This window comes from Phyllostomus hastatus, unplaced genomic scaffold (assembly GCF_019186645.2).
Source record: "Phyllostomus hastatus isolate PE091 unplaced genomic scaffold, TTU_PhHast_1.1 phas_scaffold_443, whole genome shotgun sequence".
Lineage (NCBI taxonomy): Eukaryota > Metazoa > Chordata > Mammalia > Chiroptera > Phyllostomidae > Phyllostomus > Phyllostomus hastatus.
The window spans coordinates 432,116-454,587 of NW_025334031.1; the positions used below are offsets into that span (position 1 = coordinate 432,116).

General features: G+C 68.9%; 2 protein-coding genes across 5 annotated transcripts; one reads left to right on the forward strand and one right to left on the reverse strand.

Annotated features, from left to right (window-relative positions):
- The first annotated feature begins 1,417 nt into the window (after positions 1-1,417).
- DRD4 (dopamine receptor D4) lies at positions 1,418-4,067 on the forward strand. Its single transcript, XM_045821116.1, has 4 exons — positions 1,418-1,720; positions 3,005-3,117; positions 3,220-3,662; positions 3,755-4,067. Exons 1-4 carry the CDS (start codon positions 1,433-1,435, stop codon positions 3,970-3,972), a joined length of 1,062 nt encoding a protein of 353 aa, XP_045677072.1. The 5' UTR covers positions 1,418-1,432; the 3' UTR covers positions 3,973-4,067.
- A 954-nt stretch (positions 4,068-5,021) lies between these two features.
- On the reverse strand, positions 5,022-22,305 carry DEAF1 (DEAF1 transcription factor). Of its 4 annotated transcripts, none has more exons than XM_045821093.1 (13): positions 21,898-22,305; positions 19,527-19,624; positions 18,150-18,279; positions 17,740-17,886; positions 17,296-17,435; positions 16,761-16,826; positions 15,593-15,685; positions 15,326-15,452; positions 14,928-15,056; positions 14,412-14,540; positions 12,617-12,864; positions 6,287-6,373; positions 5,022-5,446 (listed from the first exon to the last, which is right to left on the reverse strand). In XM_045821093.1, exons 1-13 carry the CDS (start codon positions 22,184-22,186, stop codon positions 5,342-5,344), a joined length of 1,788 nt encoding a protein of 595 aa, XP_045677049.1. In that variant the 5' UTR covers positions 22,187-22,305; the 3' UTR covers positions 5,022-5,341. The 4 variants fall into 4 exon arrangements, with proteins under 4 accessions (XP_045677049.1, XP_045677048.1, XP_045677050.1 ...); XM_045821092.1 differs by having other exon boundaries at positions 6,287-6,376; positions 21,898-22,304; XM_045821094.1 differs by lacking the exon at positions 15,593-15,685 and having other exon boundaries at positions 6,287-6,376; positions 21,898-22,302.
- Positions 22,306-22,472: the final 167 nt, after the last annotated feature.

Genomic DNA, 22,472 nt, shown 5'->3' on the forward strand with positions numbered 1-22,472 from the left:
GGGCAGGAGGCAGCCCACACGCGTGTGGGCGAAGCGGCCGAGGGCGGCGTCCCCGGAGACCTTGCAGGGGTGACGGTGGCGAGGGACGTCGCGCACGGTGCCGGGCCCGACTCCGGAAACCGCGGGACACAGACCGGCCCCTGGGGAGCCGGCAGGCTCCGTGGGTAAAGCCTGCGCAGCCAAGGGGAGCCCGGGCCGGGGCGCCACGCTGGGAGCTCGCTGGGGCACTTGGGGAAGAGCTCCCCTCGAGGCCCCGGAGTCCACCCCAGACAGCGGGAGGGAGGGGAGTGGTTCCTGGCTTGTGCCTGAAGCCAGCATGCGTCCTGCCCCCAAACCCCAGGGGGGCCGCAGAGCCCTGCCAGCTGCAGGGGGCGGCCTCGCCTGCCTGCCTGAGGGACCCAGCCGGGCTCAGGGGGCCCGAGGGGCGGGGGGCGGGGGGCGAGAGGGTTCTCACTGGGGCTTTGCTTTTCTCTGCCGGAGTGCTTCTGCCCCTCCCGGCCCCAACTCAGGTCACCTCGAGGGAGGCCTCAGGGGTCGGCACCATTTCCAGGGTCCCAGTCCCAGCCCTGGGGGGACGCATGCTTGCTCAGGGTCACAGGCTCCGAGGTGACAGACTGGGACGGGGGTTGAACCACTCAGTGGGCCCCTCTAGAGGACGGAGGGTCAGACGGAGGGTCAGGCAGAGGCTCAGGGTGGTCCCAGGCACCCCACAGAGGCTGCTTCCCGGAATGGGGTGCAGCCTGCAGTCCTGGGGGACGCACCAGGGTGCGCAGGGGTGGGCTCTGAGGGGTGGAGGAGGGAGGGGTAGGGTGGGCCTTGGGCCTCAGGCACTAGGGACCCTCCGGGGCCCAAGGGGGGTGCCCGAGAACCCAGGGCCCGCGGTGGAGCCAGGGCTCCCCGAGTCAGGTCTCTCCAAGTCTGGAGGACCGGCCTGAGAAGTAAGTCTTCCCACGCTGCGTGGACAGGGTGGAGTGAGACCCAGCCCCGTCAGTGCCTCCAGGCACCTCCAGGAGTGTCCCTGGAGAGGCCCAGCTTGGGCGCATGTAGGGACCCCGGGGATCTCCGCGTTGGCGTGGGTGCTCGCGCGCCTCGGGGTGTGGTCCGGCCGACCTTCCAGCTCCATGGCTTTCTCTGCGCGCAGACCCAGGACACCCCCGCCAACCTGGAGCCGGGCCGCCCCTGCCAACCACCCTGCTCACCTCGCATCTCATTTGGCAGTTGCATTGTTCCGCCTGGCTGTCCCCTCAGCGCAAAAGTCCAAGCTGGGCAGACACAGGGTGACCCTGGAGCGCCCGGGGCTGATAGAGCTGGGGCGGATCAGGAGGGACCAAGGCCGGACTGGGGCGTGCCCGAGGGGCGGGGTTCCCGAGTTCCGACCTGGGCGCTGTCCGCGGTGCTGAGCGCCCACAGGGGCGCGCGGGGCCGGGGCGCCATGGGGAACCGCAGCGCCACGGATGCTGGCGAGCTGTTGGCGGGGCGCGGGCCTGGCGCCGACAGAGGTGCGGGGGCGCCGGCGGGGCTGGCGGGGCCGGGGGCGGCGGCAGCGCTGGTGGGGGGCGTGCTACTCATTGGCGCGGTGCTCGCGGGGAACTCGCTAGTGTGCGTGAGCGTGGCGGCCGAGCGCGCCCTGCAGACGCCCACCAACTACTTCGTCGTGAGCCTGGCGGCCGCGGACCTGCTCCTCGCCCTGCTCGTGCTGCCGCTGTTCGTGTACTCCGAGGTGGGCACCGCCGCGGCTGCGGGGGCGCGGCGCGACCCGGCCCCTGGCCTTCCCAGGAGCCCGCGCTGGGCGCTGCTCCTGGTGCCCCCCTGAGTCCACCCCCCTCCCATCTCAGACCCATGTGCCCGCCTTGCTGTCTGTCTGCTCTTCTTCTGTCCCTCCCTTCCACCCCTCCCTGTAGCATCTGCTACCCGAGAGGTGCCTCTGTCCTTCAAGCCAGGGACCCCGCAAACAGGAGACCTTGGCAGTCCAGCCACCTGCCCACCGCCCTGCGCTGGGTCGGCTCCCCAGGGCAGCCAGCGGGACAGGCAGGCAGACTCAGGCTCACCCCGGCTGGCTGCCCCGGGCACAGGGACACACACGGCTGCCCAGGCCCCAGCCACGCGTGACCAGGAACACGCACCAGCACAGACCTGCACTCACTCGCACAGAGGCAGCCCACAGTGGGGGGTGGGGGGCAGTGAAGGGCAGAGGGAGGGAAGGGAGGTGGGGTGGGGGGGCAGCAGAACTGAGGCGGGCGCGGCTGCGGGGTCCATGGCCCCTGAGGAGAACCAGGGCCAGGAGCCTCCACTCCAGACCAAGTCTGGCGCCCAGGTGGGTCCCCTGGGTGCTGGCTCGGTCTCCTCGGCGGTTGGGGCAGAGAAAAGCTGCTTAGCGCAGGGTCGGGGACGCCGTGCCCTGGACTGGGGGGGAGGGGAGGCTTGGTGTCTCCAACGTGGACGCAGTGGCTGAGTCGGGGGGGCGGGGCAGAGGCTGGCAGGGCAAGGGCATGCGTGACCTTCTGTCCCCTGCCCTGGAGCAGCGGGCGGACGTCACAGCGGCGGCCTTAAGCTCCTAATCGTCCCGAATCAGCGGGAGGAGATTTACCAGGGGGGCAGCTGTCCACTCCGGGCGCGGGTCACGGTGCTGAGACCCGTGTGCTTTTATCTCATTTCCCCTCTGGACGACGACGAGCGGACCGTCACCCCCCTCGCTTTCCAGGTGTGGGCCCAGAGGTGCAGCCGCCGGGCCAGAGTCCCGGGCGGGGATGGAGTCTGAGCAGAGGGGCTGGCTCTCCGCTGCGCTCTGGGGAGGAGCGGGGGTACCCTGCACCCCACATCACCAGAGATCAGGGTCCTCGGGCCACGGTGCCCCCACCGCCCCCAGGCCTTCCCAGCTCTGACAGGAGGAGGCCCGGGAGTGGCCGGTGGTGGGCTGCTGGCCTGGGCCCGGCTGGGCCAGCCAGGTGGCCGGGCTTGAGTCTCAAACCCCCTGTTGCTGTCCCGCCCGGTTCTGGTGGCCCAGGTCCAGGGTGGCGTGTGGCGGCTGAGCCCCGGCCTCTGCGACGCGCTCATGGCCATGGACGTCATGCTGTGCACCGCCTCCATCTTCAACCTGTGCGCCATCAGCGTGGACAGGTGGGCCGCGCAGCTCGGGGCCCGCCCATCCTCGCCCGGCCCCGCCCCCTGCTCCCGCCCCTTCCGCCCCAGGTACCACGGCCCTCACTGCGCTCCCCGCAGGTTCGTGGCCGTGGCCGTGCCCCTGAGCTACAACCGCCAGGGCCGGGGCGGGCGTCAGCTGCTGCTCATCGGCGCCACGTGGCTGCTGTCGGCAGCGGTGGCCGCGCCCGTGCTGTGCGGCCTCAACGACGCGCGCGGCCGCGACCCCGCCGTGTGCCGCCTGGAGGACCGGGACTACGTGGTCTACTCGTCCCTGTGCTCCTTCTTCCTGCCCTGCCCGCTCATGCTGCTGCTCTACTGGGCCACGTTCCGGGGCCTGCGGCGCTGGCAGGCCGCGCGCCGCACGAAACTGCGCTGCCGCGCGCCCCGCCGGCCCAGCGGCCCCGGCCCGCCGCCGCCCCCCACCGCCGGCCCGGCCCAGCCCCCGCCGCCGGCCCCAAGGAGGCGCGCCCAGATCCCCGGCCGGGAGCGCAAGGCCATGAGGGTCCTGCCCGTGGTGGTCGGTGGGTACCCACCCGCCCGCGGAGAGGAGGGCGGCAGCGCCGGGCCTGGGTGCCCGGGGCCGCGGCTCACGCCTCCCCCTCCCCCGCCACAGGGGCCTTCCTGGTCTGCTGGACGCCCTTCTTCGTGGTGCACATCACGCGGGCCCTGTGTCCCGCCTGCGCGGTGCCCCCGCGGCTGGTCAGCGCCGTCACCTGGCTGGGCTACCTTAACAGCGCCCTGAACCCGGTCATCTACACGGCCTTCAACGCCGAGTTCCGCGGCGTCTTCCGCAAGGCCCTGCGCCGCTGCTGCTGCTGCTGCCGCCGCTGAGCAGAGGCCCCACCCCGCCTCCCCTGGCGGCGGGTGATAGCCCCAACTATCAAACGGATTCCGTCCTAAATACCCACGCAGAAGGTTCCAAGGGCGTGCGGGTGGGTGGGGAAGGGGCCAAGGTGGGGGTGGCTCTGCCCGAGTGGAGCCCAGGCCCCTACCGACCCCCATGAGGTCAGCTAACCCCTTCCTTCCGAGGAAGTGCAGAGGACAGGCCCCACAAGCTGGCTCCTGGCTCAGGGCGACGCAGGAAGGGCACCTCGGCCCTGGGCCCCCCCACAGTGGCTCCCACCCTCCCCCGGAGCCCCCCTCCACTCCTGGGCACCAGCTGTGGGCCCCCGCCCCTGGGCTCCCTCCCCTCCCTCCCTGGGCTGCTGTCCCCTCTGCTGGTGGGAGTCAGTGGACACGTCGCCCTGCAGGCACTGAGGCTGGGGTCAGCGGTCAGGGCCTTCCCGGACCGAGGACCAGCGGAGGTGGCCCCCACCGGTCTCTGGAAAACACAGCTGAGCTGACCCCACGGAGGCAGACGCCCCTCCACCCCCCAGGACACACAGCCACCCTCAGGGGAGCGGCCGCCCAGGGCGCAGGGGGTGGGGGCGGGACAGGGCAGGGCCACCCCCCCGCACCCCCAGGAAGACCGGATTTCCAGATCGCCGGTTGGGTTCCCAGTTGGGGCACATGCCCAGGTCCTGGGCCAGGTCCCCAGTTGGGTCCAGAGTTCTCAGGTGTCACCTGAGTGAAGGGGACGAGGTCACACACAGGCTGTCCCTGCGTTGCGGCCACAAGGAGCCAGTCACTTCCAGGACTGCATGAGCCCTCGGAGGCCTGAGGGACCTGCATGCCGGGGGGGCGGGGGGCAGGCAGCCCACCCTGCAGCTCCTGCCTCTGTTCCGGCTCCTTGGGTGGCAGATGCAGGGAAGACACCGCAGGTGCCCAGCTCCCCGGGGTCCCACACGACCTGGGCCGGGGCTCCCTTGGGAGCAGCAGAGCTGGTGGGGGGGCCACTCGCCGCCTGTGCCTGGGCAGCTGGGGCCAGGACTGCAGCCGGGTGGGGCAGGGACACCGACTTTATTGAGACACATGTATGTACACCCGTGTTACAAACACAACACACCCGTGGGTAAGGCCGGACCCTCGTGATCCAAGGATAAAAGAGCACCGTGCAGCGGCCCGTCCTCGGGGCGCCCCTCCCCCGGGCCTCGGGCCTCGGGCCTCGGGCAGCAGCGGCTCTGCAGGGCACAGGCCGCTTCCAGTCTGTCCACAACTTGGCCAGCAAGTTTCCTCACATCCTCAGTGGCCCCCGCAGCCCCCGGGGGTCCGGGTCCGGCGACGGCCCCGCCACGCTGCAGCGAGGGGGCCCGGCGGGCCCTCACACGGCGACCTTCTCTATCACGCTCTCGGCGACGTGGACCTCGTCCCCCTGCACCGTGACAGCCGCCGCCTGGCCGCACACGTGCTGGTGGTCCTTCCAGTCCTGCCGGGAAGGACACAGCCGTGTGTGCGGCCGGGAGCTGCCCGCTCCGCAGCAGCGAGGAGTGTCCACCCCAGGCCACGGCCCGCCCGCCCGCTCAGGCCTCGCTGTCCTGTGCCTGTGGGACCGGTTCACAGGGAGGCGGCCAGGAGGGGCCGTGAAGCACGGGACCCTGAGAGGCGTCCAGGCCCTGGGGCCTCTCAGGGACTGCGAGGCACGTGGGGGGAGCAGGCTGCACCTGGTGTCGCTGCCCACGGGGCCATGTGTAATTCTGGAACATGGAGAACGCGGCGGGGGCTGGGCCGGGGCCTGTTTCCAGGCAGGACAGGGTGCTGAGCACCACGGCGGCCCCCTCAGGCGGGACCAGGGCTCTCAGGAGGCCGGACAGCCAGGGACACGGGCACAGGGGGAGGTGAGGGTGTGGCCCAGAGTGGGGGTGGGGGGAGCAGGCGCCCCTGGAGGCACAGAGACAACTGCGTGCAGCTGCACGAGGACTCCCGGACGGGGCAGCGGGCTGGTGAGCTCCAGGACTGCAGGGCTGTGCCCTTCCCGGGTCCCGCTCAGCAGGGAGAGGCCTGAGGGCCCCCAGCTGCCTCCCCCGCTGTGGAAAGTCCCAAACCTCTGAGCCAGGCGGCCCTCCAGCTCCCAGACCCTCCTGTTCACCTCCTCACTGACAAAGGCCAGAAACACGCAGGTGTCCAATCACTGACTCTCGTGACTGTGAGGAGGCCTCCAGGGCTGGGGGTGCCGACCCCAAGGTCAAAGGGCACAGCGAGCAGGGTACCCCCCCCACCACCACCACGCGGACCGGACCGGGCGCAGGCCCGGGGGGGGGGGGCCTACCTTGCGCTGGCAGAAGGTGGAGCAGTAGTTCACTTTGTGGCAGCCGGTGCACTCGCTCAGCGCCTCGCGGCCGCAGTTGGCACAGGACTGCTGCAAGGACAGGGCCGTCAGCACGGCGCGGGGCGACAGGGCGCCACCAGGACCCGGCACGTGTGCCGCCCGCCCGCACACGCCCCTCACCTCCAGAAGCGCTGGCCTCGTTCCCACCACGCGCACAGAACCGAGCCTGGGGACCGAATTCCCAAAGCCGTCGGGGGCGCGTGGGCCCGAGCGGCCGGGAGGACACACCCGCACTGCGGTCAGCACGGGCCAGGCAGCCCACACCCCGTCCCCAACCCCGACTCCGAGCCCTCCGCCCACCGGTTCACGGAAATGTGCATTTCGTTTCCCCACACGCTGTCACGGGAGCCTTTCTCTGCGGTCGACAGGCGCGCTGTCCCAGGCAGTCCCCGGTGGCACGGCTTTGGTGACATGTGCAGATGGCAGCCTCGCCATCGACTCCAGGGGCGGGGACGGCGCGGGCACGGCCACAGCACGCGGCGTTCGTGAGGCCCCTGTCCCGTCCCGTCCCGCCGCGCCGGCCCTGAACCTGCGCCCCGCACCCAGCCGGCCGCTCCGGGCTTCCGTTCCGGCCGCAGCTCCCTTCTCCGCGCAACGCTGTGCTCGCCACGAGCAGCGTTTTCCACGAGTGACACTTTCCACTCAGAACACCATGTAGTGTGTGCTCCCTTCAGAAAACGGGCACGTCCCACGAAACCCGAGGGTCCGCTTCCTCCGCCCACGGCGGGACTTCCGGGGACGAAACGCCCCAGGAGAAACAAGATCCGGCCGAGGGCGGAGGGCGGAGGGCGGTCTGCGCACGGGCGCCGGTCGGGGGCGGTGCAGCGAGGTCCCGGCCCTCCTGACCCCGCGGCCGCCCCGCCGCTGTGGGAGGAGCCTCGGCGCAGCTTCCCCCTCGGCTATCGGGGTTTGCCCCTGCAACCCCAAAGCTTTCCAGCGCCGCAGGCAAGCAGCACAAACGTGTCCTCTTGTCTCCGGTGGCGCGAGAGCGGAAAGTCACTCTCACGCTGGCTGACGCCCGGGGTGCGCAGCAGAAACCCCTGAGCACGTGCGTGGGAAACACCGGGACCTCATGCACCCTTGCCACCACGCCGCGCCCGTGTCCCACGTCACTGCTGTCCTTGTGCTCCTGGGACACGGCGGGTGTCTCCTCCCTCAGACGCCGCTCAGGTCAGAGCCCCCAGTCCCAGGACGCCGCTGGAGAGGGGCCTCCAAGTTGTCCGTTGTCACCCGACAGCCCTTCACTCCACAAGAACCGAGTGTCCAGGTGCCGCAGAGCCCAGACCTGCCTCTGGAGCTGGAGAGGACGCGCGGCGCTGGGTGTGGCCAGTGCTCGCCTGCACGCACGGTCCGCGGGGACGCCCAAGGTGCCCCATGCCGTGGCGGGTGGACGGCGAGTCCACCTGTCCCCACGTTTGTGCTGGGCCGCATCGCGGGGATGAGGACGGCCACGTCTCGTTGGCCTCCTCTGGCTGACATGCTCAGCTTTTGATAATTATTTTTTATTGAGTTTATTGGGGTGACACTGGTCAATGAGACACGCAGGCTTCAGGGGCGCAGTTCTGAGACGCCATCTGCATGTTGTGCCGTGTGCCCGCCACCCCGAGGCCGGTCTCCTCGTGCCGTCATCGTCATCCCCGCCTCTCCCCCTTGCCCGGGCCTGCAGCACACCGCGTCTGTGTTTGCGGACAGTGCAGGAAGGTCACGGCGGGTCCGGAGCGGGGAGGAGGCGGCGGCAAGGCCGCGTCACAGGCTCAGGCGCCGCAGCGGGGCCAGGCGGCCTCCCCACCGGGATTTCAGGGTCAAGGGGGCAAGGGGTCTCCCAACACGTTTCTTTCTGAGAAACACATCAAATTACAAATGAATCGCCAAGCCCGGCCTTCCGCGAGGGGACCTCCAACGCTGCCACACCCGCGTCCCTGGCTGAGCAGCACCCTTCTGCCCTGGCGGCCTGCCACCGTCACAGGACGCAGCTCCGGACCCCCTGGGAAGGGAGGCGGCTGGGCTGGGGCTGTTCCCGTGAGAAGGACAGCAGCTGACGGGGCCGCTGGCTCAGCAGGGCCGCACCTGGGGCTGGGCCACATTGCTGCGCTCCACCGGCTGCCCCCCGGGCCTGCTGGAGGGGGCGGGGCGCCTCCGTGCAAACCTGAACCGCCAGCGAGAAGTCAAGGGCCAGGGCAGGGGAATGAGGAACTGACAGTTGGGAACGTTTCCCTTTCGTTTCCTCAGCGGCGAGGAGTTCAGTTCAGATTTCGGGGCAGCTGGCCCTGTGTGCCCCAGGGGGAGGAACTCAGCCCTACCCGCACAGTCCCAGCTGCCTGCGTGGGGCAGAGGCCGGGACCCCGCAGTTCAGGGGCCGTCCTGAGTAAGGACCACGGGCCTGTTCCCAGCGAGCTTCCCCGTGCACCCTGAGTCGGAAGACACACCGGGGGGCCTTCCTCTTCACTCCCAAACGCGCCAGGATGGCTGTGGGGAGACCTGCGTCCCCGACCTGAAGGAGCTTGTGGACGGACAGACGGACAAACGGACAGCCAGGCAGCTGGCCCGTGTCCCCCGCGCACCTGGGCCGAGGGGCACGAGGGAACCGCCCCACAGGGGTCTACACCTCATGTCCCCTCCCCGCCCTTTAAACGACCCCCAAATCTCTGGACTATGGGGCAACTTACAGAGGCCACCAACGCGTGTTCGCCTGCACAGCCCCGGCCGTGTGGCAGGCGGTTGGCGGTGTTCACGACGCAGTGGACACCCTCAACGGCTGTGTCCCACTGACTCTTTCACCCAAGTCACAGCGCGCACTGGGTCTGGGAGGTCCTGCCCCGAGGGTCCACCCCCAGCTGCGGGCACCTGAGGAGACGCAAGTCAAGCCTTGGGACACCCCCGCAGCCCCCAGTCGGCGGAGCCACGGTGCAGGTGGAGGCAGGTGGCATGGGGACCCGGGACGCCCGCAGGCCCTGCGGCTGGGGACGCCCCCTGTGCAGCCGCTCGGAGAGCAGGCTGGCAGCACCCCGAGGTGTTAGACAGGCGCCCGGTCACCGCATAACCCACAGGTCCCGACCTGCCTGAGAGACGCGGCGACGTCTTCAGAGCAGCCAGAAAGCAGGGACTGCCCGAGCGGGCATCACCGGGGAACCCGGTGCGTCCACACGGCGGGCCATTCGTTACACAGCCTCCCGGCGGCGCACGGCTCCGGCTCCGGCTGCTGCAAGGAGGGGCCGGCTCTCCAGTGCCGAGGGAGGCGTCCGGGATCTGCACACCCGCTGTCTGTCGGTGCCTCGGGGTGACGGAGCATTCCGGAAGCAGACCGCATGTCGGATGCACAAGTTTGAGTTTACTGAAAGCTACGGCATCACACACTTGAAAGGGGTGAATTTTATGGTGTGTAAACCACACTCCCATGAAGACAACGCGTCCGTGAGACTTCGTCTTGCGTGTCAGGGGTTTGTCTGAAGTGTGTGATCAGAGCCCTGGCCCGCCGGGCTCAGTGGGCTGAGCATCGTCCCACAGAGCGGAGGGTCGCCAGTTCGGCTCCTGGTCAGGGCACACGCCCGGGCTGTGGGCCAGGTCCCTGGTTGGGGGGCACTCAAGAGGCAAACACACGTGGATGCTTCTCTCCCTCCCTTCCCAGCTCTCTAAAAGTAAATAAAAAACATCTTTAAAGAAACCAGTACACCAAGGACATAGAAATTAAATTGGAAACAGGCAGCTGCACCACAGCACGACCCCACATCTGCCCGTGTGCACAGGTCACGCTCACATGGTGAGCGAGCTCAGGCTGCCGCCCTGGCCGTGCCAGAGCCGCCGCGCCAGGCGCACCCGCCCAGATGACCCCTTAGAGACACAGGAAGCGGCCTGGAGGCTGGGAGCCTGGAACGCCAGTGGGGGCTCGGCGGCAGAAAGGGGCGCAGCACAGGAGATGTGGTGTGAGGGCTGCCGTCCCGGGGTCTCCCTGAACCCCAGGAAAGCCACACGCCCCAGACGGAGAGTCAGACGGAGGGGCCGGCACACGCCGCCCCCAAGAGGTGGAGGGGGGACCAGCCAGGAGTCTACCCGCTTTCCAGAACCCGTCCGACACTCTTGGGGGCGCAAGATCACTGAACCCAACAGGGTCCCCATGAGACGGCACCGCGTCCGACCCCCTGGGAACGACGGACGAGTGAGGGAAGGAAGGCGCCCGCAGCCGGGCGGAGACAGGCCGCAGGGACGGACCCCTCGTGAGGGGGCCGAGGGCTGGGCCTGCCGAGGGCTTCCTGGGGACATTCCGTGAACCGGGGGGGACAGAGGCCCCCCAGGGGGCAGCCGGGCACACGGCAGAGACGAGCACGCAGAAGAGCCGCGCGGACGCCTGGGCGGGGTCTCCCTGAGGACCCAGGCCCCAGTGTCTCTCCCAGTGCGTGGGGGCCGTGGGGGCCGGCGGGAGGTGTCTCCGGGGTCCCGAGCACCGGCTGGGGTCCTGCGGGTGTCGGGGCCGTGGCTGGCATTTTCCCTCCAAGCACTTGCCCCTAGCTGTCCTGTGTCACTAGCTGGCCGAAAGGCAGTTCCTCAGGAGGAGGCAGAGCCCATCCGGGCCACGGGCGTCTGCGTGGGGCTGGCAGTCTCACTTCTCCACGGCTAACTCAGGGGCCGGCGCTGCCATCAGTTCAGTTTCGTTTCTCCGTCGGCAGAGCCCGGCAGCTGCTGCCATCCTCGGGTTATTTATAAACCTTGGCTTCACGGCGGTCGGCCCTGAAGAGCGGACAGGCTGGCAGCGGTCTGCCGGCGGTGGGCGCCCGCCCACAGGGCGAGGACTTGCGTCAAGACTCGGTTCCTGGCCTGGAGACACCCCCGCCCCCCCCCCCCGCCCCGCACAGCACGGAGGCGGAGGCCAAGGCCTGCTCCGAGGGCGCACGGTCGGGCCCACGCTGTCCGAGTGAACGGCGCTCTCTCTCGGTGGTTCTTACGCTTGTTCCTTTCCCGTGAAACTCAGCACTGAGGAGGTGTTAGTTTGGGATTATATATATGTATTTTAAAGATTTTGTTTGTTTTAGAGAGAGGGGAAGGGAGGGAGAGAGGAAGAGAAACATCAATGGGTGGTTGCCTCTCTCGCGCCCCCTACTGGGGACCTGGCCCACAACTCAGGCCTGTGCCCTGACTGGGAATTAAACCTGCGACCCTTTGGTTTGCAGGCCAGCACTCAGTCCACTGAGCCAGGCCAGCCAGGGCTAGAATATAGTTAAGTATTTTAAGTGATCTCTTTAGAGATTGAAGCACCATTTTTCTTCCTTGGAAACAAATGAAGCACTACGGCTAGGAGGGTGCTGGCTTATCGGGGAGTCACCTGATAAGGTACAGAAGTGTCTAACCACCCCATTGTACACCTGAGACTAAGGTAATGTTGTATGTCAACTGTAATTGAAAAATGGAAAAGTTTAAAAAGAAAACAGTTAATCACATATTAAGAAATCATTTACAAAATTAAGAACCTTAAAAGTTCTTCTTTCCTCTGATCTATGAGAAGCAAAAAGAAGTGAAAAATTATCCTGCACTGATTCGGCAGAAGACAATCTGAGCCCCGGCGGGGAAGCTCAGGTGGTCGGGGCATCGTCCTAACCCACCAAGGTGGCAGTTTCGACCCCAGTCAGGGCCGCACAAGAATCAGCCAAAAGCCTTGGCTGGTGTGGTTCAGTGGATTGAGTGCTGGCCTTCAGACCAGAGGGTCGCAGTTTCAATTCCCGGTCAGGGCGCATGCCCGGGTTGAGGGCTGGATCCCCAGTAGGGGGCGCTTGAGAGGCGACCACCTACTGATGTTTCTCTCCCTCTATCTCCCTCTCTTCCCCTGTCTAAAAATAGTCTTTAAAAGAAAATCAGCCAACAAATGCATCAGTAAGTGTAACAACAAGTCGACGTCTCTAGCTCTAAAATCAATCAATAAATTTTAGAAAAGATTTTTAGAAAAGGAAATCACTTTGACTTCTGCCTACGAACCCAAAGGCACGCAGGCTGCGAGTGAGGACGCTCAGCTGCATGCGCAGTGCCGCCCGATTCAGAGTGCTTCCCGAGGAGCCAGCAGCCCCGCCCGCCCGTCGAGCCCCGCCCCCGTCGAGCCCCGCCCCCGTCGAGCCCCGCCGGACCCGCCCCACGACTCACAGCGTCTCCCACGCTGGACGTGGAATGCAGTGGCACCACACAGCTCGCCACGCCGTTCCGACCCTGACCAGTCCCCGGCGTGGTGGCGCTGGCCACACCCGCCCCCCAGTCACTGGGACCCCGAGGTGCCGCCCGCGCGAACGTTACCTCCTTCCGCTCGGTGTCCGCCTGCACCCGGGCCTGGGCCGCGGCGGCCTCTCGGTAGGAGCTGGCCTGCTTGGCCTGTTCAAACAGCGTCTTCAGCTGCTGGGCTGTGCTGAGCAAGGAGTTGACCATCTCTTCTAGGTACAGCCAGCTCCGCGGCTCCGACATCTCCAGGCCGTTGACCACCGAGGGGGAGACGGCTTTGGTGGGGTTGGAGGGCGGGACCGCCAGGGCCGGCAGGGAGGTCAGCACTGGAACGGCGTGGAGCGGGCGGGACACACCCGCGTTAGCACGGCCCCTGGCGCCCCGGCGCCCCCCGTCAGGCGCTCCCACCCAGCACCGGCAGTGGGGTGGGGTGGTGGGCGGCCACGAACGCCTCGGGCCTGCTCCTAAGGTGCGCCCGACGCAGGGACGCTAGACACAGGCCTTGGGCGAGAGGTGCTCGGGCAGCGTGGCTGCGAGTCCCGCAGGGCCAGCCGGGAGGACAGCGGACTGGTGAGGATGCGGCTCCGGAACAGTATCTCACAAACGGAGCCGCACAGGTCGGGCCCCGAGCGCGCACCGACGGCGGCTGGACGCCGGCGGCGGGCACGTGACCGCGCCCGTGTGCCTTAGAGCGCCTCGCCCGGGACGCTCGCTACCCTGGACTGACGTCACCTCCGCCGTGCGGGAGGTAAGTGGCCGGAGGGAGCCCAGGAGCCTGCGGGCTGGACTCCGCAGAAGCAGCAGCCTGGGCCCGCCGCCCCCGGTTTCTCAGCCCGAGGGGCAGTTGCACAGACCAAAGGAGGGCGTGCGGGCGCCGCGGATTCTGTGGTTTGGGCGGGAAGCGGGGGCTCAACACGCAGCCTGGGCGCAGGGGCCCCCCAGCAGCAGCGCAGGCCGCCCGGTGGGGGGTGGGGGGCGTGCCTTCCAGGGAAAAACCCTGGTCTGTGGCCAGAGCCTGCGGCCTGGGGTCAACACGCCCCACGGCCGGTTCAAGCCAGAGGGAGGTCCCTGGACACAGCGCTCGCTGGAGCCGGCGCGAGCCGGGCCAGACCTGGGCTCCCGCACACCGGCCCGCTGAGAGGGCCAGGGCTCCAGCGGAGCCGAAGACCCGACCCAACCTCCCACCTCTCACTGTGCCAGGAGGCAGGGAAGTGCTCGAGGACAACAGGCCAGATCTGGGACAGTGTGGGACAAAACTGTGACAGAAACAGGTCACGGCCCGGAGAATGGAACGGGAGACAGCAAGGCCGGAGGGAGGGGCAGCCCTGGGGCGCCCACGCTGACCCCACGGGAGCCGGCTCCCACCCAGCCCCAGCCCGGCCCGGCCCGCTGCACCCGCCGGCCGGCCCTGGGCCCTGGTGGCGCGCTGGGGTGAGGGGCAGAAGCAGCAGCCCTGAGGGGGGGAGGTGTAAATGGGTCGGCGAGAATGGAACAAGCAAGTGACACCGTGGTCACGAGGTCATGAAAGGGCAGCCGGTGCACCGCGCGGGGAGGCCCCGCTGGGGGTGCGGCGGCGGCGGCGGAAGCGTGCGTGGGGCCTGGAAGGAAACATCGAGGTCAGCGCTGGCTCCTCCCGGGGACGGGCCGGCGGCCTTCCTGTCGGCCTTCCCGGGTCGCATGGTCCCCACACCCCCCACGGGGACCGGGTGCAGCCGTGTGCTCACGGGCCGTGCTGACACGCCGTGGCGGGCACGGCCCCAGTCCACAGCGTCCACAGAGAAAATCAAACGCCCTCTTTCGCCCACAAACGCCTTCGAGGGGAGCAACGCCAGGGACAACCGCCCGCGTGCGCAAGCAGCTCCTCCGAACTGACCTATTTTGGGGTGAGCGGTCGGCAGCGCAGCTTCCGGAAAGGGCGCGACCTGGCAGCTGTCCTGGAAGCCGGGGTAGTGGGGCTCGGCGTGGCCGACCCTGCACGGCGGCTGCACGCCTGCTTCCTGCACTGTTGGCGAGAGCGGGGTGGGCGGCCCGGTGACCCCGCTGCTGGCGGCCCCCCGGCCACGCTGTCCCGGGGGGCCCCGCCATGGGGGGGGGCCTTCCCGAGATGTGCGGGTCTGAGTCGGGCGAGTGGCCGAGTCTGGGGCGTGCTGGGGGGAACACGGCACAGTTGTTTCCACGGTCGGCCCCCCGTGCGGCGACCGGAGCACGCACACCGCACGCCGGGTGCCTCATCCACACCGGGCGGTGCCAGGGAGCTTTTCAGATCCCGGGCGGCACGGCTCCTCGACCCCACCCCCACCCGCCCCCTGCCCCGTCGAGACCCTCTGGGAGCCAGACCGCCCACCAGGCCCCGCTGGGCAGGGGCGAGGCCGGGGCTCAGACAACTCGCCTGTGGCTCCCGCAAAGACGTCGCCCTGCGCCGGACTCTCCGAGATGACCGCGGTGGCTTCCACAGTGGACGCCCGGTCGAAGGTCAGTGCGCCGGAGGTAGTGATCTGTCCTGAGGAGGTCACAGTAACTGGAAGACCAGAAGCGCTTCTGACCACGTGGCCGGGGCCTCGGAAGGGCCGCAGGCGCCCGGGGCCCCCGGGTGTGGGCGCCGCACACGCTGCCGTCCCGTCTGCAAGGACTCGCAAGAGACCGGGGACCCTGGCGCCTCGGGGGGGACGGGGGTGGGGGGAGCAGGGGACACTGACAGGCCCGCCAGCCCTGCAGGACCTGTTTTAAACGGGTGGGGACCCACAGGGACACCGAGGGGCGAGGGCAAGCGCTGCCATGGGCGCTCACAGGTGGTGGCGGCGGTGGCCGGGAGCAGCGTGACGTTCTTGGCGGCCTCCTTCTTCCCCGGGGCCGCGGGCAGCTCGTTCTCCTTCTTGCGCCGTTTGTAGGGGACGAAGAGCCGGACGGGGCCGCTCTGGGGGGAGCACAGAGACACGGGGCCGCTGGGTGTGGGCGCGGCCCTCGCGCCGTGCCCGGGCTCGGGGGCCCGAGTCCGGTTGGCCGAGAGGCCAGCAGGGGGCAGGCTGCTCTCGAGCTCCCCCCTTTAGGCCCCACCTTCCTCAAAGTGACAGAGAAGGTGCTTCCAGAAAGAACGTGTGGGTGACGGTGCTGGAACACCGGAAAGAGCGTCGTCGGCGTATCGGGCGTCTGGGAATCACCAGAAGACAGAAAACACTCGGGGACCGAGTGCAGGGAGAGGAGAAACCGCCGCCCAGAAGGAGCAGCAGGCGCCTGTGCCCCGCAGGAAGGAGGAGGCGCTGAGGCCGCTAACCGAGCGAGAAGACCCCGTGGACCAGGGGAGGCAGCAGACAGCCCCTGGGGAGGAGGCCCCAGATCCCCAGGGACGACCGTCCGGCCGAGTGTCCCCAAGCCCCAGAAAGGACCACACCCTTCCGTGGCCCCCAGCAGGAAGTCTGCTTTCAGTTCTAGAATTTCCATCTGATTCCCCTTTGCAATTTCCACATCTTTACTGACACTCCTCACCTGATGAGATACTGTCATTAAAGAAGTATCTGGCCCTGGCTGGTGTGGCTCAGTGGATTGAGCACCAGCCTGCGAACTAAAGGGTCACCAGTTCGATTCCCAGTCAGGGCACACGCCTGGGTGGCGGGCCAGGTCCCCAGTAGGGGGCGCTCGAGAGGCAACCACACAGTGATGTTTCTCTCCCTCTCTTTCTCCCTCTCTTCCCTTCTCCCTAAAAATAAATAAATAAAAACCTTTTTTAAAAAGTGTTTGTTTCAGGGTCAACAGATGACATCATAGGAGCCTTCCGTTTCCCAGGACATCTCCACCAGCATCCCCTGAACAACCACCCAGGGGCCACCCACGTGCCCCAGCCGGGGTCCAGCCACCAGAGCAATGTGTGGAAAGAGAACTTTTTTTATCCTCCCCCAGGACCTGCAGGTTGATTTCAGAGAGGGGGAGGGAGGGAGAGAAACATCGATCAGTTGCCTCTCACACGTGCCCTGGCGCGGGGGACGGAAGCCCCCCAACCCAGAATGCGCCCTGACTGGGACTCGAACCCTCAAGCTCTGGGTCTGCAGGAGGCACGTCAACCCCCGAGCCACACGGCCGGAACGAACCTGAGTTTGTGTGGGAAGCTGGTGACCACCTCCCCCCGCCTCGGGGGCCCGAAGGGGAACCCGGGAGCCTCGAGCACAACGCCCGGGCGGGCCGAGAGGTGCTGAGGGCCCCGCCGGGCACGTGACCTCCGGCCACTCACCAAGGTCATGTCATCGCAGCAGGCGGCGCAGGTGCAGGAGGCGGCGTGAGGGTTCAGGATCCCGTCCTGGGCGAGAAGAAGGCAGCGCCGCGTTGGCCCTGACCGTGGCCCGCTCGGAAGGACGAGTCCTGCACCTCCCAGACCCTTCCATCCTGTGCTCCCTCCCCTGACGCCTCGGCTGGGGCGGGACCGGCCCCTCTCCTCCCAGGAGCCCCTCGGCACCCTCCCTAACTGCCCCCGGGGGCTGAGCTGCAGAGACCACCCAGAAGCCTCCTCTCGGGAGGAGGCTGATGCAGAGGGAGGCCCCGGAAACTCGGGGCAACTGCCCCCCTGGCCCAGACCTCCGGCCTCACCCCCCCCCCCCACCCCCGCCACCGCGCTGGCAACGCCACCGTCATCCTATGTGCGTCCGGAGGCTGCGAAACACAGAGGCCAAGCGACCTGCCCAGGGGACTGGCGCTCAGTGGGAGCCCACCCGGGGGCCCCGCAGCGGCCCCCACGCCCACCCCGGCCACAGAGGGCACCGGCGCGGCACCTGGATGAGGCACTGCAGCGGCCTGCCGGCGTAGCGGATGCTCCGCTTCCAGTCCTTGCTGCTGGCCCTCCCCGCCATGGCTTCGAACTCCGTGGGGCTGTACCAGTTTTCCCCCTGCTTGATGCACCGGCCCCGGCCTCCTGGGACGGCAAGGAGGGTGGTCCGTCCCCGCTTCCCGTCCTGGCCCGTGGTGCCTCACCTGCCCCCGCCGCGGACCCCCGCAGGCTGCAGGCTGACCCCCGCAGGCAGGCGGGGTCTGCAGCGCCGCCCACGGCCCGCACGCCGCGCTCACCCCAGCCACCTGCGTCCAGGCCCCGCTCCCTGTTTGCCCCCAGTGCCACCCAGCCCTCCCCAGGGTGCCCGAGGCTCCGCCTGTGCCCTTCGCCGGCTCCCAGGGCCCCGGTGCACGGGGGGGCGGTGGGCAGCGGGCAGCGGGGTCCCTACCGGAGCCCAGCCGGCTCTTGTACAGGGTGCCGCTGACGTTGCGGCAGCGCACGGGCAGCTCGCTGTCGTAGGCCGACGGGTCCCAGTTGTACCTGCTGCCCGCCTTCTCTTGGCCGGGGGCCAGGGGCGCCGGCGGGGACTGGGGGCCTGGCAAAGACAGCGTGGGACAGTGGCGGACCCTGAGTGCACCGGGAGACGCCCGAAAGTGCGTGACCCCAGCCCGTCTCCCATGGCGGCGCTCAGGCGCCCCAGCACGCCCCTTTCCGCTCCGGGGTGCTGTCTCGGCCCCGAAACCCCACCCCCTCCCTTCACACCTGCCGCTGCGAACCCGCCACAGAAACGTGCCGGCCGGACTCCGGGACACGGCCCCCGGGGCACGGCTCACCGGGGCAGGGGGCGGGCACCCCTACCTGGGGTGAGCGGAGCGGCGGGCCCCTTCAGCCCCGCGGTCTCCACGATGCTCCCGTCCGTGTGCACCACGATCAGCGTGGCCTTCTCGGCGTTCAGGCTGTCTCCCAGCTGCAGGGCGGTCCTGCCGGACTGGAGGGGAGAGCGTCCCGCCCGTCATGCCGGCTCTGCGGCCGCGGGCGGGTCACTGGGCACAGTGGGCGGGCTCCTGCCAACCAGGGGCTGCCTGCCACACCCCCCGGCCTGCTCCCAAGACGTCGCTGAGACCGGAGCACAGAGCCACCCCCGGGATGGGACAGTGCCAGGTGTGTGGCCCTGAGCAAGCCGAAAGGGCAAAACTAACGCGGGCCATGAGGGCCGCCTCACGTCTGCAGACGCTGCCCCCCATTTGGGGGCGGCGCCAGTGGGCTGTCACAACGAGGAGGGACCCCACCCCACCCGTGAGTGTGCACGCCGGCAGGGCCTGCACTCGGGGACCGGGGACCGGGTCAGGGCGCAGGTGGGCATCCCTGGGGCTCCTGCCCGAACCACAGAGCGTCTCTGTCTCTGCAGCAGCAGGCGGGGCCCCTCTCTCGTCCTTTTCCACCACAGTTTCCGGCCCGTCCTCGCAGCCACAGACGGTGCCCCACGCAGGAGGCCCGGCTCGGCTGCCCTGGCTCTCTGACGTGTGGGGACACCTGCTGCCGGGAGGAGGGCCCGGCCGTCAGCCTGCGGCGCGCCAGGGCCCCGTGGAAACGGGCCGGGCTTCTCGCACCCGCACGGGGCCTCCCTGCGTCCTCTGCCCCGAGCAGGGGCTCTGCTCCTGGCCCACCCAACGCCAGTGACTCGGCCAGCAGGCGCCTGGAGTCCCGAGAGTGGGACCAAGGCCCCAAGCACCCCGACCGTCGCGGCAAAGGCCCCAGGAAACTCCCCTTCTGGAGACCGCCCAGCCCTGGCCCCGGCCACCTGGACACCAGGCTGTGCTCCGAGTCACAGAAGGCCTCGGCCGTGAGAGAGGAACGGGCAGTGGGACAGTGACCGGTGGGCTCTGACTCTGGGCACAAACGCCACTGGGAAGGAAGGGGACTCGGCTGCGAGGTGAAGGGGTGGGCGGTCCCTGGTGCGGAGCAGGCCGGGTCTGGTGGGGGCGGGGCCTCCAAACCTCCCTTGACCAAGAGAGTGGCAGGGCGGGGTCCCCCGGAAGGATGCTCCCACCCCAAGGGCCTTGAGCGTCCTCTGGCCAGGAGGGCAGAAGCGCCGTCCCCTGACCCCAGGGCTCCGACGGGTGCCTCCGCCTGCCCACACTTCCAGGGCGAGGTGCCCCCCAGCTCTGACGGCCCTGCCGGGGCGAGGCTGAGTGCAGAGGCCGGGCCGGCGGAGAAGCTGGCAGTGCCGCTTACCAGGACGTGTCCCGACAGCGAGGCGGCGTTGGCCACCGACGTGGTGAAGACGTTGTCCGCCGAGGCGCCCACGTTCGCCACCGTCACCGTGGTCACTTCTGCAACACGGAGGCCCTGCTCAGCGCGCCCTCGGGGCCCACCCCAGGAGGGAGTCTGCACCCCTGGCCCCTCACACAGGGTCTCACCGGCCCTGCCGGACCACTGTCTGGCCAGCCCCGTCCCGCCAGGGAAGAGCCTCCCACCGCAACGAGAGGCCCCCAAGGGCCCCTCCCCGCACCCACTGGGCCTGTCCAGGGTCCCCAGGCTGTGCCAGCCGCCCCCGGCTTCTGGCCCCTTTTAGGAGGAAACCAGCACGTCCTGCAACAGCTGCCAGCCAGAGAGGCGCCCCCGCCTGCTCCCACCTCCCGCCCCGCCCTGGGGGCCCCACCCCTTCCCCACACCTCCCCGCAGCCACCAGGTGTCCCTGAGCCTCTGCGGCGTCAGTCCTCATGCAGGTGCGCTGCACCCACCTGCCCCGAGGGTTCCCTGGCGCCACTCAGCCAGGGTCTCCCCCAGGCCTTCCCTCGCCTGTGCTCCGCCCCTCCCAACGACCACGGCCTTCTGCTCGTGCGCCACCCTGAAGAGCTCCCCGGAGGAGGACAGCGCCTCCTGGGGCCACACGGCACCCCCTGACCCCGTGCCCAGGGCCTCTCCAGCACGCAGGAGGCTCGCAACATCACCGCCTCAACGATGTCCGCACATCCCACTGGCCTGCACTCGCCACCGGCCCGGACACCCCCTCACCGTCCAGTCCACCGCCCAGCCGCCTGCAGCTCTCCCGCAAGCCGAGGCGGCCCCGTCTGAAGGCCACACAGCGGCCCTCTGCCAGACACGCCAGGAACACACACGGGGACCACACATGCCAAGGCGGCGGCCGCCAAGGGCTCCCGAGCCCCTGCAGCAAGCAGCAGAGTGTGTTACCGCCTCAGCGCACGCACGACACAACCGTCAAGTTTTGCAGAAAAAACCAGCGTCCATACGCCTTTCTGACGTCACGACAGGTGTCACGTTTCCGCGCTTGGAAAAAACGTGTGCGGAAAGGATAAAAGCCTGAAAAAGAGCTTCACGGTCCAGAGTCCCAACGTGACTCCAGAGTCCGGCGACGAGGACAGAACCCTTTCCCTGCTTCTCCGAGGACCCCAAACCAACCACAGGCAGAGCACAGGCGCCCGGCCCTGCCCGGCCCCCCACGGCGCTAAATGAGCGCCTGCGTGAGTGTGCAGCAGACCCACCCTCGAGCACACACGAGGGGGGCCACACACAGGGCACCAGGAGGCTGCTGTCCAACTCGGAGGCCTGCGAAGCCACGGGGGACAGCGCCTCAGCTGTGGCACCACCACACACTGCTCTCCAAGGGCTCGGGCACTCCGCTCCCAGTCGTAAGGACACCCCTGGGAGAGCGTCCACCCCCTCTGGGACACGGCCTGGAGCGACCTCTGAAAGGCGCTGTGGGCCGCTCTCTGAGGCTCCATGGGTCACAGCCCGTGAGAAGCAAAACGTTCTGTGGGTCAGTAAACGGAACGTGGGTCAGCACCCGGGCCTACTGCCTTCCCCTGGGGGGAGGACAGCTGGATGGAAAGGCCAGCAGGGGAAGGGACAAGCCCTGAAGCAGAAGGGGACAGGCGGGGGACAGGCAGGCAGCTGACCTCCGGCGTCACTGCCCCAGAAAGCAGCTGGCTTTCCCAGGCTGGGTCGCTGCTGTCTCGCTACCCAACCCTCAGGCCACACCGGAACTGGCCCCTAGAAGTCAGGACGACCAGACATGCCCACCCTCCAGCAACTCCAGGACGGAATCCATGTCTGACCCCATCCCCCACCCCACTGTGTCACATGCACCCAGGACAGACGTACAAGACAGGCAGGGCAAGTGGCAGGCGCTGGGAAGGTTCCAGAAAAAGCGCAGAGTGCTGAACAGGAGAAGGGGAGCTGTCACAAGGAAAAGGGACTGAGGAAGCAGGTGTGCGTGCACAGCAGGCGGCGTGCAGGAACGACAGGGCACACGTGGTGGGTGCGGCAGGTTCTCCGGGAGGGTGGGCGGGCTGGTCCTGGGGCATGTACAGGGTAGGTGTGTGGTGCAGGGGGTGTGTACGGGCAGGTGTGAGCGAAGCAAGTGCAGCGGGTGTGTGCAGGGGAGCTGTGGGTTGGTCACTCTAGGTGCGTGCAGGGCAGGTGCAGGGGGTTCAGGTGCGGGTGTGGGAGGTCGTTGAGCTGTGTGCAGGGGGTGTGCGCGGGACAGGTATGCGCGGGGCAGGTGTGGCCTGGTCTCGTAGAGCAGGTGCGTGGCAGGTGCGCGCGGGTCAGGAGCGGGAGGGCGCGGGCCCGCGGCACTTGCCTGCAAAGGCGGCGGCCGCAGCAGCCTCGTCGGGGCCGGGAAGGGCCTCGGTGCCCATGTCCATGTGCCTGGGCTCTGCGGCCATCACCGCCACGGCTGTCACCCGCCGCGTCTCGCGCTCCGCCTCCGAGTCACCGTCCTCCTCCGAGTCCTCGTCCCTGCTGAGCACCGACTCCTCGGCCTCACTCCCCGCCGCGGCCGCGGCCGCCGCCGCCACAGCGGCCGCGGCCGCCACCGCCGCTGCCTCGGCCAGGCCCAGCTGCTTGGCGGCGGAGTCCGAGTCCTCCATCCGGACTCCGCCGAGCCCGCCCGAAGGCGCTGGCCGGGGCCGCCCGAAGGCCGGGATGGAGCCCGAAGCGCGCCGCCCGAGGAAGGCCGCCCGAACCGAGCCGAGCCCAGCCGAGCCGAGGCCGCCCGAAGCCGCGCGCCGAGCCGAGCCGAGCCGAGGCCGTCCGAGAAGAGGCCGAACCGGCACGAAGTGGCCCAGTCGAGCCAAGCCGACGGCCGGGAGTCCGGAACCGAGGAGGCCCGAAGAGGCCCGAAGTACGGAGCCGAGGCTGTCCGAACTGGTACGA

Excerpts from the sequence above, each read along its gene's own strand:
- DEAF1 (XM_045821092.1), bottom strand. The coding sequence starts at position 22,186 with ATGGAGGACTCGGACTCCGCCGCCAAGCAGCTGGGCCTGGCCGAGGCA. Across the intron at positions 15,057-15,325 it reads GGCCACCGCCGCCACCACCT|TTACTGTGACCTCCTCAGGA; the intron begins GTGAGCGCCCAT and ends CTGGTCTTCCAG. Across the intron at positions 5,447-6,286 it reads CCACCTTCTGCCAGCGCAAG|GACTGGAAGGACCACCAGCA; the intron begins GTAGGCCCCCCC and ends CCTTCCCGGCAG.
- DRD4 (XM_045821116.1), top strand. The coding sequence starts at position 1,433 with ATGGGGAACCGCAGCGCCACGGATGCTGGCGAGCTGTTGGCGGGGCGC. Across the intron at positions 1,721-3,004 it reads CGCTGTTCGTGTACTCCGAG|GTCCAGGGTGGCGTGTGGCG; the intron begins GTGGGCACCGCC and ends CTGGTGGCCCAG. Across the intron at positions 3,663-3,754 it reads GGTCCTGCCCGTGGTGGTCG|GGGCCTTCCTGGTCTGCTGG; the intron begins GTGGGTACCCAC and ends CCCCCGCCACAG.